The sequence below is a fragment of the Cardiocondyla obscurior genome, linkage group LG26, assembly GCF_019399895.1.
Source record: "Cardiocondyla obscurior isolate alpha-2009 linkage group LG26, Cobs3.1, whole genome shotgun sequence".
Taxonomy (NCBI): Eukaryota; Metazoa; Arthropoda; class Insecta; order Hymenoptera; family Formicidae; genus Cardiocondyla; species Cardiocondyla obscurior.
The window spans coordinates 256830-274307 of NC_091889.1; the positions used below are offsets into that span (position 1 = coordinate 256830).

A 17478-nucleotide genomic window follows, 5' to 3' on the forward strand; every position below is an offset into this window, starting at 1 on the left:
TTTCTTCTAATTTTTTTTTTTTTTATTTGACTACGTTAATTCTTAGAACAGAGGGAGAAGCAATCAACGATTTCCCGATGCTTTATTCTCGATGCACGCTTCGCGGAAGGCCGTTACCACACTTCCGACGGGATTTCACGCGCGTTCATTCATTCATTCATCGGCGCTCAATTATTTGCTGAATGGGAACGATCGTGGACGTCGACGTGCGCATCGGGACGAGGTGTTTTGATGCACCTTGATGCATTCTACTTCTCGGACGCGACTCGATTCCGAGTGTACGTAACGTGTTCGGGGAGCCTATTTTTAGACCAGTCCAGGACTATTTTTAGAAGCCGGCCTGCCCACCGGCGGCTTAACCCTGACTTACGTCCTTATGTCTTCGTGGACACCGCAGGGACACCACGAAGATCGGTGGACCATTAAGCGCATCGGCCGCCAGGAAACGCGCGCGGCATACTTTCGGGATTTTTGACATTCAGCGCGTCGTCGCCGAGAAGCGCGAGCTCATTATCGTGGATGTTACAAATTATAACTAACACACCGGTGATAATGGCACGTGCCAGAGATCAATAATTTATCAATCGTAATCCTCTCTCCGGCAAAAAATTATATATATATATATTTTGTTTTTTTTAATTAAATTTTACGCTGCTTTTCTTCGATCGAATGGTTGCTAACAAAAATTTAACGACGTTTGGATAGCCAGATACATCGCAATTGTAGAAAGCCATTCCAAAGTCTTGTGCTCCAGATCGCCGAAATTTATCGGAATCGAAGACTAGGTTGAACAGCGAAACTAGGTATTACGATCACGCAGAGCGATGACGCAAGCTTGCGAGCTTCTATTTGCGGCAACTACACGCGTGGATCGAACCGCTCTCTCGAGCTCGTACACTCTGATTTCGCGCTGGTCTATCGAGAAAATCGCGTGATTAATTGTAAGTAGCGAAATTTAAGATAAAAAGAACCTAATCTCGAGATCTTGGAAAAAAATCTCTTTAAGAAAAACTTTATCGAGGATTAACGAAAGTCTGAAAATATGAGATTTTCAATCGTAGCGCGTATATATAGAATGCTCGTATAATCTCGAAAGTGGCGTTTTTATGACCACAGACCCTTGTACTTTCTTTCACTCAACGGAGAGACTTAGTTTTCACCGAGTAAAAACACGTAAGAACTTTTTTAATAACTTCCGAAACGAAGATCAAAGTACCTTTATGCGCGCGTATTACAATACGGGTGAAAGCAAATATAATGAGCATGTTCAAATATATTTGTGGAATATATCATTTTTTAATATCGTCTACAAATCTACAAAATAATATGTTTATTACGACCGATGCTAATAGTCGAATTTTTTTTAATTATAATTTTAGGATAATTTAATAATTAATCATTCTCGAGCCTCATATAGGTACTTGATCTTGATCTTTAAGAAAGCACTTAACGCTTCGCGACGAAATGCAAGAGTACATTTTTATAGCCAAATTTTTATTAAACCGCTTATTAAAGTAACGACTCTAAAAGTACCCGAGTGCGACTTGTGGACAATTAAAAAACTCCCCGCGATTGCTCTTGTTCGTAGAAACGTTCGTTTTTTTTTATCGTTATTACATCTGCGATTTATAATACGTGGAATATATGTATACATCGCGTCGTATTTCCAACTGCCTACGAAGCGACCCACTTTTCGAGCAGGAGACGAATGAAATAAGATCTATTCCGCGTGGATGTTTTACGGGAAGACGGCTGCTCTTGTCGTGGGAGTTGCAATAAAAATAACGTCGATAAATTACGAGACATATTTATAGAGAGAGGGCCCGGACATCGTCCACAATTGGGTCGAAGCTCGTCAATTATTTCCGATGCTCCGTCAGAATATCAAAGAATTACGAGCCGTCCAGCGGCGAGACCGTTCTTCCCTCATCGCCTCATTATTTTATTCGCAATTACGTCACGGAGTGCACTTGCCTCGTTCGGTGATTAATTCTTCGTTTATTTGTTGCATCGAACGCGATTCTAATCGCGGAGTCCGTAAAATTCGGAAAAATACGAAAAAACTATCGCGATACGTTGTAATTGAACGATAATTTTTATACATTTTTACTTTCAATTAAATTATATTAATTTCTACGCTGGAGTGTTTTCATATTTAATTACGTTAGCCGACGTGCAAAAAGAGAAGGTTTTTGTTAGGTTTCTCCCTAATTATCGTCATCCTCGAGCTCGTAATTAGCGCGCCTCGATAAGAACACGTCGACGAAAGATCGTCTCAAAAAGGACCTCTTAATTCTTTTAATTTGCCCACTTCTGTTTTCTCTTCTCCACCCCGTCTTTTTTTTTTTTTTTTTTTTTTTTTGTCAACCGTCTCCCCTGACGATGACATCGTCCCTAATGTGAATGGATGCACAGTGTCCGACATTCGAGGCGTAATGACGCGTGTGCACTTAAATATAGTGGCCCTGGAGTTTGAACTCTGGAGAGGAGAAGAGAGGAACTCCGACTCGGCGACGCGTCTTGTAAAAATAGACTCGAGATCCGAGAAGGTTTTAAAAGTTGCAGCTAATTGAGCCCCTTTTTTTTAATCTTTCAATTTTTAGACTAATAAATTTAGCCGATATAAAATTAATATTTGCCATGCAAACAATGTAAAGAAAACGATAGTTACTCGTATTCTCGTCGCCCTATATAAGTCAATCAATCTGCTTTGATTGCAGGTCAATAGCGGTTCGCCGGCGGAAGCTGCCGGTCTTAAAGCCGGCGATGCGGTTATCAAAGTCAACACCACCGACATGTATAATTTGAGGCACAAGGACGCGCAGGATGTCATAGTCAAGGCCGGAAATAATTTCGAAATAACTGTCCAAAGGTGAGAAGATAAACGTAATAACGCGCGATAAACGATCTATTTTATATTTACGAATATTAATAAAAATACTAGAAGAAACTACGAAAAAAAAAAAAATCATGCGACTTACCAATCTGCATGAGCTTCAGCGGAGTTGTCGAGTTCTGCCGGTGACTGTAACATAAAAAGGAAAATATTAATACGTGTCAGTAAATTAATAAGATTAATAAAAAAAAAGGTAAAAATTTTTTTTCAATAAAGATTTAATTAAAAAAAAATTCATGCTTACCTAAAAGTTGCTCCGCCGATGCAGGATGCCCTTCCTGAGCCTCCTCCTCCTCTCAGGATGTCTGCGTGATGTTGGTCCTTCTTCAATTATAGAGTATTATCTGAAACAGAAAGATTGAAGTTAATATTCTGTTCTACTCAATGTGTTATTCAGGAATCTGCTTTTGCAGGAATCGTCTAAATATTTCTGCGCTATATATTCACGGAATGGAAATTACGGTTTCATTTAAGAAAAATTGCGACTGATGCGTAATTCGAGACCCACCGCTGTCTTTTAACGGGCGATAAATTATCATTACAGAGGCGGCAGTACTTGGAAACCACACGTGACGCCCGCAACCACGACTCTGCCGGCTCCGGTGCACACCGTGTCCGCGGGTAACATCACGCCAGTCACAAAGACTTCTTTGGCAGCAAAGAAACAGGACGGGCCTCTCATCGGCACCGGGCACAACTTTAGCCCCAAGCCATTCGTTAGTATTAACCGTTAATCTGTCCAATTATGCCGATCCCGCAACAAAGACGCGAACGGCGGCTGGCTATCAAGTTTTTTTTCTCTTTCTTTTTCTATTCCGGAATGTAATAATTTCCAGCTGAACGGCACCGGCGACGGATCAATTAAGTCCATCGTGAACAAACAGTACAACAGCCCCGTAGGAATCTACAGCGAGGAGACAATCGCGGAAACTCTGTCTGCCCAAGCGGAGGTCCTTGCCGGAGGTGTTCTTGGGTAAAATCGTGAAACCAGAAGTAGAAGAGAGCGAATAGATAATGAAATTAAAATACTGGGTTTTTTTAAAATTATTTTTAGAATGGAATTACACGGTTTGAGATCGTGAAATGTTTAAAATATTTTGGCAAATTAATTAAATAATATAATAGACTGTTAAAGAAATTTATGATATTAAGAGCCTAATTTTTAGCTAGTCTTATTAAATTTTATCAATAATTTTTTATTTTTAGTTATTAAGTGCAAAACACATTTATTTATAAATGCAAATATTGCAGGGTAAATTTCAAGAAGAACGAAAAGAATTACAATGCCGAGAACAGCGAGGTTTTCAAAATGGTCCAAGAAGCAGATAAGGAACCAAAGACCCCAGAACCTGGTTAGTAATACGCGTCCGAATATAATAACGTCCAAAGCAATTGATTACCTAATGTTCTAATATGTATTACATATTTAATTATTCCTATTACAACATTTACAAGTACGTGAATGTTACACGAGATCGCTAAAGAACGTAGGTGCAATGCGCGACGAAAGTTCGCATTTTTAAAATCATTTAAATTATCAAATTAATTTATTCCGCCATAAGTACGTATTTCATTTATTTTATAAATTAAATATAAAATAAAAATTAAAAGGTGATTAATTTGGGACAACTATTCCGTCTGAGATTTTATTCGGCTCTTGCCTGCTTGAGAAATCGATACGTTCTTTAGCGATTGACGGCTGGGCCAGAATTGACTCCAGCCAACTTGTTGCATGCCGATACCATAACTTGTTTGCGAAATAGCGGAGCCAAGTATCGTGAGCGGCGTGATAACGCCATCCTCGCCCGCCCTGACAGGACTGAGGCCCGTCCAGGCGCCAGAAACGAAACCGCAGACGCCGTCGACGCCGCAAACGAGCTTGCCACCTGGACAGAACATTTGTGCCGAGTGCGAAAGGCTCATCGTGTAAGTTTACGTGACGCGGTACGCGCTGCAACGCGCATCTTTATTTTCAGAGACTAGACACCGGTGAGAGAAGATAGCGTCGAGGATTGTGCTCTACAACTATTCCCTACTTGCGTACGAGACGCGTCGAACGTCGAGTGCGAATTTCCGGTTCTCAGATTAAAACGTCAGCCAGTCGTGCAGATGTCTGGCTGCAGTTTATGCCCAACTATTTAATATATATTGATGCTATTCTCAATTTTCTCAAATTTTAATTAAAAAAATTTTTATTTTATTTTATTTATTTTGCATTTTTAATCTGAGAAGATTGCCGAAAAAGGCTTCGTCGAAATAGGCATTCTTTGATTGCGATACTTGTCCGGTGGTGTCCGGTTGTCATGGCGCTTTTTCTCTACTTCCATGCCGTAGTTCCTTCAAGGACAGAGTTTTACTCCTCGGTGAGCCACGCGGTTGGCGGGAGGGCCACTTCACCGAGATCACCTACGCCTCTGTTTCATGCTATGGGCGGGGGTGGTAACGCACCTGCCGATAGCAGGAATTTTGTATGGACGGACGAATCGAACGCCAGGAATCGAGAGCCGCAACCGCAAAAGCAGGATTTTTCCGCCGGGTCGGGCTCATCGACGCCGGGCGGCGTCGTTTGTAGCAACTGCGACCGAGTGATCGTGTAACTATTTCCGAGCAAGACTGTTGCCACCCTTGTGCACGAGACGGCCACGGCGGATTTCGATTTTGGCATTCTCGAGGCGTTCGCGATTCGCATACTGAAGGCGATACGTATGCGACAATGTTGATTCAAGTTAATAAAAAAAAAAAAGTTTACTTCGTTAAAGTCGCTTGTTTCTTTTTAATTATATAGCTAATTTTTGTTGATCACAAATTCGTGAAAATTATTTAGACAATAAAAAAAAAAAGAGTCGGTTTATTAAAGTTTGATAAATTAAATATAAATCATTTCTAATTTAATAAGTATAGCTCTTGTCGTTTTTCAGTTAGCGATTCACGCACCTCGCATGATCGTCAAAAATTCCCGAAAATGATGCCGTTCTGAATTGCTCGATTGTCGTACGCTAGTTTCATCTTGAAGATTCCGATTCGAAGAGAACGTGTGCACATTTTTCGTTGCATTTAAATTCCGATAATGCACACTCGCATTATCATACAATAAACGATAATAAATTTGAAGTAAAAGAAACTGTACCATAAATAAATGGTATAAATTTACGAAACAACTGTATGATTTGCAGAAATTAATTTACGCGACGAGACAAGAGCACACTCGTCTCCTTGATGAATTCGAAGCACGCCTATCTCTGCCGCCTCTTTTTTCGTCATTATCGCTTCTTCAAAAAGAGCGAATATTTCGATGGTTTTTTTTTTTTTTTTTTTTTTTTTTTGTTATCATTGTTATCTCGCTGGACGAATTTTCGTCATACGTAATTCATTCAAGCTTTCAACTCACAACCTACTGGAAGTCGTATCCGAACGAAACGAAAATTTCTCATGCGCTCGCAGCTTGAACGCAGCCCTATCTAAATGTCTCTCTTACTCTCTGCACTCTTTAATAGCACCTTTCGCGCATTTACAGCACCCTGAATAACTGATAGTAACGTATGAGAAGAAAGCCCGCTTTTGATATTGTAAAGATTTTTGTGAGTTTTTTTCTTTTTGTCGTATATTTTTTAAACGGAATCTTTTTGCGAGGTCTTTTTTATTTCTTACTTTTACGCTGCAACGAATCGTGAAAAATAAATTTCGACAAAGACGTCTGACGTTACTTATACGTATTTTCAATTTTTTGCGAAAATTAAAAATGTATTGAATATTAAAAAATATTCTTTTTTTTTTAATTGTACCTTGAAATCTAAAAAGAAACGTCGCGAACAGCACCTACGACTTTACCCTACACTTTAAAACCTTCGCCCAATATCAGTGAATTTTTGTCAATAATTATATATCTTTTTAAACGAATACTGCATTACATAAATTGAACACGGTTTTTCCGTCTCATCTCTCCTATTCGAATATAATTCTCACGGAGATAAGTATTAGTTATTTCCGGCCGGCCTCCCTTCGTCGAGGTGTCGAGTTTACATCTCTTTTCTTTTTTAAACTCGAGTGAAATAGCAATGAAGTTGAAAACTCGTGGCACATTCGATGCGCCATCGCCTCGCCATTTATCGTTGTTAAATTAAATTAAAATTAATTGCCGTGCTAAGATCTCGCGAGGCGAGCGTTATTAACGTACTTGTTCTTTCGCAGAGGGGTCTTCGTTAGAATCAAGGATAAGAACCTCCACGTGGAGTGCTTCAAGTGCTCGACCTGCGGCACATCCTTGAAGAATGTCGGCTATTACAATATCAACAATAAGTTATACTGCGATATTCACGCAAAACTCGTCGCCAGGCAAAATGCACCGGCTGGTCTTACGCCCATCACTATACCACCGTAAGTTACACGACTATACATACTTATTTCGCATAGAGGAAACTTTAACGAATTTTATAAAAAAAAAACAAAAAACAAAGAGACGCAATAAATATGGAAAAGTATACGCGGGGATAAGAGCGCGAGTAAACGAGTAAGTTGAGATGATACTGAAATAATTGACAAGACGTGTACTTTGCGATTCGACAGAGGCGGCAAAGCGCCGGCCAGCACCATCAGCGCGGCATTGGCGAACGCACCTTTATCGCCACCCCTCAGCAATCACGGATCGTCGCCTCAGCCATTCTCCGTGAGTTGCTTCATCATAATTTGATTCTCTTTACGAGGCATGGTCACGGACGGATTTTTTCGCGCACGCATTTCTTTGCCCGTTTTGGCATGGCTTATGAAGCGAGTATCTTGCATTGAGCCGCGTGTGGCTTCGCTGGTTTCACGGAGTTTCTTACGTACGATCGCGAGCCGGAGGGTAGATTATCGTGAAATTTTTTTTCGACGATAATACGCGGCGGGAACAATAACCGCATTAAAAAATTTTAACTCGGGTAAGATTAATTTTTCTGCGATTAATTAGTAGAATAATTTGTTGCGGTGTCGCGTGTCGCGGGAATCTTTTAATTCTAGATTTTTTTTTATTTCCAAGACAATCACATCTGTTAACGAAAATAAATATTTATTAAAAGAATTAATTTTCCTTGCCGATAATTATAAACTCACGACAATCGCGCGGTGCGCCGCAAAACGGATATTTCCGACGAGCTTGTTTCGGAGGTTCAACGAGGGTGGCCCTTGCTTGGCACTAATCGCTTTTCCAGACGTGCAATCGTCCCAGCCCCGATTCCGGATCCCGGCATACGTGGCGATCGACCTCGGATGCAAACGGATGCATCGGGAATGGCGAGTGCAACGGCGAGTCGAAAACATTCACGAGCACGATCACTATCCAAACAGGTGGCACGGAGGCTGGCAGCGCGCTCGAGAACTCCGCATTCGCTCACGCTAATGTACTTCTCATCGTCATTTTTTTTTTAAATTAATTTCTATCCCGTTTTCCATCCGAATTAATGCCCTAATAATTATCAGAAAATTTATCTTTGCCGAGTCAAATATCGTTGTGAAATATCGTAACGACTAATTAATCACCGATTTCATCAAAGTGTCCTTGAATGAGTCAACCACCTAGTTACGCTAATTATTATCCGCGCGGCCGACTATTCGCGAACATATGACTAATTAGCCTGTCGCAATCGGGAGCGATACCTGCCGAGTCGTCTTTTCTCTTTCCCGTCCTCTCTCCCTTTCTGTCTCGTCTCATTTTTAATCGCTCGTCCCACATGACAGAGTTGCGTCGTTTTTGTGCATTGCAGCCCACCACCCGCCCTGGCATCCCGCCCGTCGATTCATCCAACTTACGATCAGTCCAGGTAAAGTCCCTGCACGATTCGTAACGCTCCCGTTGATTTCGATCCGTTAATAATCGCCAGTACGTAATTTTGCATTAAAGTGAACAGCGTGTGAATTCGTCGCTTCGATTCGACGCGCGGAAATCTTAAGCCTTGCATTCCCTTTATCGGGAATGTAGGTAATAAAAAAGTGATCGGAATACTTTAATACTCTTTCCAAAAATAAAAAAAAAAAAGCCTTTCCGTCTTGCAAGTTGATAATCAAATTGTGTGCAATTGCTCGCATGCTTTTCATAGTAGAGATAACGGTTTCGAACACGAGAGGAGTGCAATGTTCCTTGAGACTTGGCGCGATATGGGTCACCGATTAAGCTATCTACCTACTTTCGCATTAATAGACGTTATCGATGCACGTTGAGCTATAGTTGGCATTGCCAGCTTTTGCAAATCTGTTAATCCTGTGGCTGTAATTTTCGTTTATATCTCGTCCGGACGGATAACGATCATTTCATGATGTTACATTTGTCTGCCAGAAAAATTGTCAATCAAAACAGAAAAATATAAATTGATATAAAATATTAGAACGTTTTTTTAAATGGACAATGTTTAAATTTATTATACATAAAAATTAAATAAAATTCTATAATGCGTTTATTAAATAGGGAATTTGTTTCATTTACAGCCAACGAGCAACAGTCTTATTGGCCCTAAGCCCTTCGGCGGATCGAGTGGCTTCTCATCGAACCTGTCTCCGATTCCGACACCGACATTGAATTCTGGTAGTACCTTGCCACGTCCTCAAAGTCAGACTGTGACAGGTATGTCAGTTTCATTACTAATATGAATAGACTCAATGCGAACTTAAAAAGCGATAACAGCTCAAGAGCGACGGCAACTCGCTTATTTTTATATATTATATATATATATATATATATTCGTTTATGTAATTAAGATTGCATAATATTGCATTAAAATATTTATTTGTAAAAAAACGTGTCGAGGTGAGAGAATATTAATTAAAAATTCTTTTTTAATAACTTTAATAAAATAAATTTAAATAAGTTTCAAAATTTTTTGCAACACGTTTCGCAAATATTTAAGTCGCCAAAATGTCTATCTGCAACAACGAACAAGTAACAGACAATCTTGTTTCGTATTTTTTCTTCGTTCTTTTTTTTTTTTTTCTCGTTAAGCTCGCATCGGTTTTATTTTACGCAATGATATAAAAAGTTCGAAGGAGCGATCTCGTAATCGGTTTAAGATAAATGTGATCTCGTCGTATGCGTCCGTGGCCTAACATTGCCTTCGATTCTTGCAAATAGGTCGGTACTCTACCCTGCCAAAGCCAAAAAGTTCGCCTTTCAGAGGTACGACGAAGAGATTAGAGCCGCCGGTTGACCGAGTTTCGAGCTTTGGCTAATACGCCTCTTTTGGCTTATGTTCTCACATTTTATATCGCTCTTTCTCACTTGCACGCAGCTGGTGCATATCACGTATCATTATGCCGAACGATCGATTGATCGTTAGCCCTCGCTGGTCTGTATATTGCAGATGATTCTTTAAATAGCGATAAAAAGAGAAAGAGAGAGAGGAAGGTCTGTCTTCTGCCCATTTTGATCGTCTCATTCTTGGCTACTTATCATTCGTCGTTATCTCGACGACGACGGCGAACTCTGAGAGCTATGACAGTCTGTAGCGACCTTCCAATACGCATTTTTATCCCCTTTTATTCTTATTCTTAAAAAAAAACTTGCACGATGCATGCGAAAAATTGTTCAAACGTTAGCAGTTTTGATTATTTTTAAGTACATAAGAAAAAGAAAAGGAACTTAAGTTAGCAATTGATTGTAATAAAATAAGAAATGTAACATTTAATATCATGATTATATAAATATTTAAAAAGTTTCAAATACTCTTTTATAAACTTTTTTTTTTAATATTTTGTTTATAAGTTAAAAAAAAATTAACATTAAATTTTTAGTTTAAAGAAATTTGATATCAGTTTTATCACACATACATACTTCCATAGAAAAATTATATTAAAAAAAATTTAACTCTTTGGAAAACCCCTAGATCGATTTCCATGTCTGTTGATAAAATTTGATCGTGCCTCTCTTTTCGCGCATAATCTTTCTTTTATCTTTTTTCAGCCGGTCCGTCTTTCAACCCGAAACCCAGACCTTTCTCCCTTACATTCGCATGAATCAATAGCTCTCAATGGCGCCGTCGTCGTCTTCATGCTGGCAACCAAAATGCAAACACGATCAAGATAAAAGTGCCAGACATAAAAATTTTTACTATTCACGATTTTTCTTTGAAATTAAAAAAAAATTCCTAATACATTTCAATAATTAGGTAATATAAATAAAATTTATCAAGATTACAACGCTTATTATTATATGTATATTCAATAACGGTTGAAATAATTTTTGTTTCATTGAAAAAAAATCGTAAGATAACGCAACGACTTAATACTTCTAAATTGTTATTTAATGACAATTTTTATTGTCATCTATCCAAGGTATTGAATAAAGAAATAAAAATACAAAGTAAAGCATAAGTTCCTCATCAAACAATGCGCATTTACTTAACAATTTTTTTATTGTGCCACGTCGTTTCTTCAATTCGTCCACTCGACACTTAGAGCATTAAGTACGCGGTTAAGTACGCGACGAAAAAACGTTTAGAATCGAACTTTTCTAGCAGGTTATCAGTCAGGAATAATTTTCTAGTACCTAGACGTTTGAAGCGTTACATTTCTGGTCGAGTGCTGGACAGTTTTATTAGACAGCCACGAGAATAAATGTCAGATTGGCTAACTAGTCTTTAGGTAACTGTTAGGCTTAATTTCCACTCGGAAACACGAAAGTGCGCAGCTTTAACGCTGCTTTTGAAAGTACCGAGTGCCGACGGATTATTAAGAGTGCATACTTGATAATCGACAGAAAAATAATTAAAAGAAATCTTCACTAAAGCTACATCTTTACTTAAATGCCTTTTGATTTTTGCTTCTTTTTCTTAATTTCGCATACCGGGCTGTGCTAGTGGTCTACTTCCGTAAAAAATTTCCAGAAACAAATTAAACATAATTAAATTAATTAAATTAAGATAATTTATAATTCTTTGAATATTCAAAATTTTAAGATAATATTTCACAAGTAAAATAGTAATTACACGTTTTATTAATTTGAAAAATAAAGAAGAAAAAGAGAAAGAGAGAAACAAATATCTTTAAAAATGCATTTATATAAATATAATTTTTCTACAATACATGCAATTATAATAACCTCGTCAATTTCGCATTTGGTGAGTAAATTATTTGTTGCGCTTACATTTAAAATACATATCTTAATAAATTCGGAAAGAGACCACAAGCACACGCGGCTCATCGTGCTTCTTACTCACTGCAAATTTCTTTGTTTCTTTTGTTTGTTCTTATTAACGTACCCTGACGAATCTAATCGATCTCACCCTCCCGAACGCCCGCACCGCACACTTTTCGTATGCCGTGTTTTCTTTTTTATGCAATCTCGGCGAACTATCTCTATCGCCATCCCCCATTTGTCATCCCAGAAACGACCAGCAGCGAGACTTACGAAAGATCCTGTTATTACGAGATCGTGAAAAGCACGAAGGATCAAAGCTCCCATTCCGACTCCCTAAAATCCCGCCGAAATCTCGCCTGGCCGCCCTCGAAGTCGATCGAGGACATCACGTATCCCACCGCCAGTCCTTTGTATATCAATCCGAATCCCATTCTCGACAAAAGTGGTCAGCAAGTCAAAGAAAAGCGTGGCAGCATCGAAGCTTGCGAGCGAGCTTTGAACTACAGAACCGAGAGACACCGAAGCGAGAGCACCGATCGAGAGATCGAGAGGGTGCTGCGAGAGAACGGCCGTCGGCGCGAAACCGAGGCGATGGACGGAGTAAGTTGTCCCGGGCAACCAACTTATCGGCGCGTGGAGCTGGTGGACACCAGCAGTAGAACCTGTCGATCGGATGTGACGACTTCGAGGCCGAACTCCACCGACAGCGTCCGCAGGTCGCTGACCCCGACGAGGATCGTGCAACCGATTCCTAAACCGTGGACCGCAACCGTCAGCAACGGCGGGACGAATCTTTATCAGCAGAGTTACGTGTCGTCGCGGCAAGAGCAGCCGACGGAACAGATCTGCAAGAAACTGATGCAGCGGGAGATTTGTCACCGCGAGCATATATCGGGCGGTAAAGAACACCGAGAGGAACAGCGAGCTTACAGAACGGAGATCTGTCGAAAGGAGCATATGATCTACCCGAAGCCACCCTTGCCGACATCCAAGCCGGAACAGCCGGTAGAGACCGTCAAGGAGATCGACAAAGAAGTGATCGATCTGAGAGGCGACGACACGGACGAAGTGGACTTCTCGAAAGGTATTCAAGGCGAGCACGATCTCATCACCGAGACGGCCGAAGAGACGGTGGACGGCATGCGTACGAAGCAATCGGCAACTTTTGAGAAAACCGTGGAGAGAGTATCGACGCCGATCGAGAGACCTCCCACGCCGATAACGTACGAAGCGGAAGATGAAACGGAGGCACAGTACTTTACAAAAAAAACTGAGAAGCACATCAATCGAGAAGTTAAAGACACGGTGGAACGAACTGTGGAGGAATCGGCCGAAACAGTTACGTCGGTCGTCGACGCCCAGCAGATGTTGGAGAAAGTACAGCGGGAGGAAGAAGAAAGGAAAAGAGAGGAAGAAGAGGAAGAGCGACGAAAAGAAGAGGAAGTTCAAAGGAAGCGTGAGGAAGAAGAGCAAAGACGAAAGGAGGAAGAAGAAAAAAGGAAACGAGAAGAGGAAGAGAAGATGAAAAAGCATGTGACTTTTAACGAAGAAGACGAAGAAGTCGAAGAGGTACGCGAGCAGCCGCTAGGCAGAACCGTCGTGCGAGAAGAGCGCATCACGGAATCGGACGGATCCACTCCGGGACGCAGCAAGATTACGAAAGAGATATACGAAGAAATTACCGAAGAGGTGCTAGTCCAGGAACGCGTGAGAAGAAGAGGAGCTGTAGAAGACGAGCGTAGAAAAAGTTTGCGCGACCAAGTCCAAGTTCATCAGAGCCTTCGTGATCAACAGGCACCGGAAAAACGCATCGTTGCGAAATACGGGCAGCAGCCTAAAGAGACTATGGAAACGTGTAAAAAAAAAGTGCAGTTCTTAAAAGAGACGGAGAGCGGCCCGAAACCATTGTCGGATACGCCTGTGAAAAATTCTACTCCGAAGGAATGGAAATCCGGAATGGTGAACGCTCTGACGACCGCGTCCGATCGGCCGTTCACGCCGTTGAACGCTACGTCTAGCGTTAAAGAACTTTATACCGAGGAGACCATCTATTTAAATCACAAATGCCGGCCTAAGCCACCGCCGCCTAAAGAAGAAATCCGACCGATCTCGCCTTTTCAGCAGGCGCTGACGATAGCGCCCGAGCGATCTTACACACCTTTGAATCGCGAGATTGATTCGCAGGCTCAACAAATCGACAGACCGCAAAGTCCGAGCCTCCGGATTCAAAACAGCGACGTTTGCCCCCCGTTAAATATTTTATACGGTAAAGAGAGTACGACGAAGGAAAGTTATGCGCGAGAAATGTCTGTTAAAAGGGAAATTAAAGAGTCAAGGCCACGACCTTTACCTACTCCACCGCCCGATCATCGTCTGAGAGATTCTTCGGCGTCGCCTGCCGCGAGATTTCAACCGGAAATGCCGAAATCGTCCAGAGCTTTGACCGGTGGTTTAAAAAAACCAGACGCTATACCCGCCTATCAAAAGAATTTGGTGGCGATGAAGAAAGGACCTGTCGAGAGTCAATCGTACGTTCCCAGTAGAACGCCTACGCCGACGCCTTGCAGATCTAAATCGCCTGCTCAAGGACCGCCCGAGCCGCCGGCCTGTTACGTCAAGGCTCAAACCGCGAGAGTACACGACGACCCCCCACCGTCGAAGCGCGGGGGCTCGGTGCATTTTCCTTCGCGCAAAACAATTTCTTATCACGTGGAAGAAGATACCGACAGCGGTCACAAGACGCAAGAATACTCCGCGTCGAGATCCGTCAACTACGACGAGAAAGAAACCAGCAGCCTCGATGCGGGCCCGACGGATGCGCTTTACGCTCAATTTCAAGAGACGCGATGTATGACGAGCGAAGAAACTAGCGAACGAGAGAGCAACGCGGTGCACGTGAAAAAATCACTTCAAGTGGTCGAAGATTATGAGAAATGCGAGCAAAAGGAGATACCGCCGACGCCACAGAAACCGAGTATCTGCTCCATTAATAAAGTGAGCCATACGAAGCCTAGTCTGCCGTGCCCTATGACGTCATCTGCGCCAGGAAAACAACCGATCTACAGCAGTTCCGCCGAAGTACGCCACGTGCAATATAAAACGCCCTCCCTGAAATCTTGTTCGGAAACCGGAGTGACCGTTCTGCCTTGCAAAGCGCATTCCGATCAAGGGTTCAAGACCGGCGTCGTCGTGGTACCCTGCGACGGTTCTCCGACCTGCCCTAAGTCCGGGATCTGCGTGACAGCGACAAAAGATCGATCGGGGGTGTGCGTATCGCCTTCGTTCGGCATGCGATCCGGCGCCTGCGGTCAACCGTCCGGGACATGCGGCCGCGAATCTAGCTGCGACTTCAACATCTCTACCTGCCCGGATTCTGACATCTGCGTAGCGCCGTGCGCCGACGGTTCCGTATGCGTGGCACCTTGCAAAAAGCCCGGTCTCAATCAATCCAAAACGAATTTACCCTTCCCACAAATTCCATTGCCCTACGAAGAAACCACTTCGGCCACCGCTCAATGTTCCGCTCCCAGCTTCAAACCTCGCACTAATCTGAGCGGCCAGCTCGCGCGACTGACCGCCAAGAGCGGTCAATCGAACGTGCCCGTGATACAGCTTTATAAACCGATACAAATTCAAGCCGAGCCTCCCCCGAACCAGAATTACACCGAGAACACTTATTGCCACACGCAGAGCTACCGCGAGACCCACTGCGAATCCGGCAATCGTTGCCAGAGCACTCAGAACCGCTGCCAAGACCAGATCCATTGTGATACCCTTAGCAAAACCCAGAATTTAGTAGACCCACCAAATTTGTCGTCCCACCCGGATCTAGGTACTGGAATCGGTGGCCTCGGCAGCGCGGGTTCCAAGAGTGGATCGTTCGCCGGTAGCAGCGCGCCTAAACGTGGACGAGGCATCCTAAATCAAGCTGTAGGCGCAGGATCACGTATACCTCTATGCGCTCACTGCAATTCATACGTCAGGTACTCGAGATTCCCCGGATCGATAATACGATTATGCCTGCTATTTTCGTTGTTGCTTTTCGTATCTCGTTTTAATCGTATCCGTTTTACTTTTTATAAATATAATTATTTTCTTTAGTAATTTTTTATGTCATCATATGTATAATACGTGTTTGTGTGTACGTGTGTGTACGTGTGCGTGTGCCTCGTTAATACGTTTATCTTGTTAAATGCTATTTTTATTGTCCAAGGTTGAAACATTCAAAGAATTTTTACATTGCCATTAGCGTGTTCAAGTCGATTTGGATTTAATATATATATTGTGAATTATTTTAGATACATGAAAAATGTGATTTAGTCGAAAAATTAAATCGACGATTTAACCTGGTATCTTATTATACTTATATATGTATATGTATTAAACTAAAATGCCACCAAGGCGCAATGACACGAAATTTAATTTCAATATTATAGCTGATAATAATATAATTAATTAATATGTGAACATATTATTTTTATATATAAAATATTTTATTACATGTTATTATACGCTTAAAATGTTGTTTTTGCTTATCAGAATAACGCACAATGTTCATTGTATTTGTACTGTAATTGTCTAATTGGCTAACATGACTTTTGTTGCATGTGTGTTGACAGCTAATGAAAAAAATACTAATCACAAATTGAACGGCTTCACTCTAAAACCAGTGTGTTGTAAAGACGGCAAAAAATGTATAAGGTTTGTAAAATTTGAAAATCGTCTACTAGCAATTATGCATTAAAAGAAAAAAATTTTAAAAAAATAGCACCCTACGACAATCAGTAAATTAATTACGGCATAATTATAGAGGACCCTTCATCACCGCTTTGGGCCAGATTTGGTGCCCCGATCATTTTATCTGCGTTAACGGTCAATGCCGTCGTCCTCTTCAAGACATCGGCTTTGTCGAAGAAAAGGGACAACTTTATTGCGAATATTGCTTCGAAAAATACATTGCGCCTTCGTGTAACAAATGCAACAACAAGATCAAGGGCGTAAGTTATCTTTATCGTCGACGGCGAGCGCAATATATTTCATTAATTATAATTTTTCTTTTAACGTTTAGGATTGTTTGAATGCAATTGGAAAGCACTTCCATCCCGAATGTTTCAACTGCGCTTATTGCGGCAAGCTCTTTGGCAACAGTCCGTTTTTCCTAGAGGAAGGATTGCCGTACTGCGAAGCTGGTTAGTATTTATTTCCGTGATTAAAAAAAGTATTAAGAGATATAAATGTGCGCGTTACTCAGGTATGCATTAAATGCGCATTAATTAAGTAAATTGTTGGTGTCATTATTCAATTAAATCTGATTAAATGGCAATCTTTCTTTCGATAGATTGGAACGAATTGTTCACCACGAAATGCTTCGCGTGTGGATTTCCAGTCGAGGCCGGCGATCGTTGGGTAGAAGCTTTGAACAACAACTATCACAGCCAGTGCTTCAATTGCACGGTGAGTAAAATTTTTTAGAAAATATTTA

General features: G+C 41.4%; 2 protein-coding genes across 6 annotated transcripts in view; one reads left to right on the top strand and one right to left on the bottom strand.

The window, feature by feature from the left end:
* Positions 1-3266, bottom strand: part of Tfiiealpha (transcription factor IIEalpha) — a 37640-nt gene extending 34374 nt beyond the window's left edge. Inside the window, exons 1-2 of the mRNA XM_070672823.1 lie at positions 3141-3266; positions 2982-3025 (exon numbers count right to left, since the gene is read on the bottom strand). The gene's annotated coding sequence lies outside the window, so the exon portion shown is untranslated. The remainder of the gene's footprint in view (positions 1-2981; positions 3026-3140) is intronic.
* Positions 1-17478, top strand: part of LOC139112036 (PDZ and LIM domain protein Zasp) — a 30570-nt gene that overhangs the window by 10463 nt on the left and 2629 nt on the right. Inside the window, exons 2-17 of one of the 5 annotated variants that reach the window (XM_070672811.1) lie at positions 2721-2872; positions 3441-3612; positions 3733-3869; positions 4148-4248; positions 5231-5489; positions 7085-7270; positions 7460-7559; positions 8083-8271; positions 8635-8691; positions 9353-9488; positions 11358-11383; positions 12261-12548; positions 12585-15979; positions 16807-16993; positions 17065-17185; positions 17335-17450. In XM_070672811.1, the coding sequence (XP_070528912.1) occupies positions 2721-2872; positions 3441-3612; positions 3733-3869; positions 4148-4248; positions 5231-5489; positions 7085-7270; positions 7460-7559; positions 8083-8271; positions 8635-8691; positions 9353-9488; positions 11358-11383; positions 12261-12548; positions 12585-15979; positions 16807-16993; positions 17065-17185; positions 17335-17450 (5622 nt within the window). Of the gene's footprint in view, positions 1-2720; positions 2873-3440; positions 3613-3732; positions 3870-4147; positions 4249-4659; positions 4823-5230; positions 5490-7084; positions 7271-7459; positions 7560-8082; positions 8272-8634; positions 8692-9352; positions 9489-9992; positions 10038-11357; positions 11384-12260; positions 12549-12584; positions 15980-16806; positions 16994-17064; positions 17186-17334; positions 17451-17478 lie in introns of all 5 variants that reach the window. The other 4 variants (XM_070672807.1, XM_070672809.1, XM_070672808.1 and 1 more) reach the window with 4 other exon arrangements.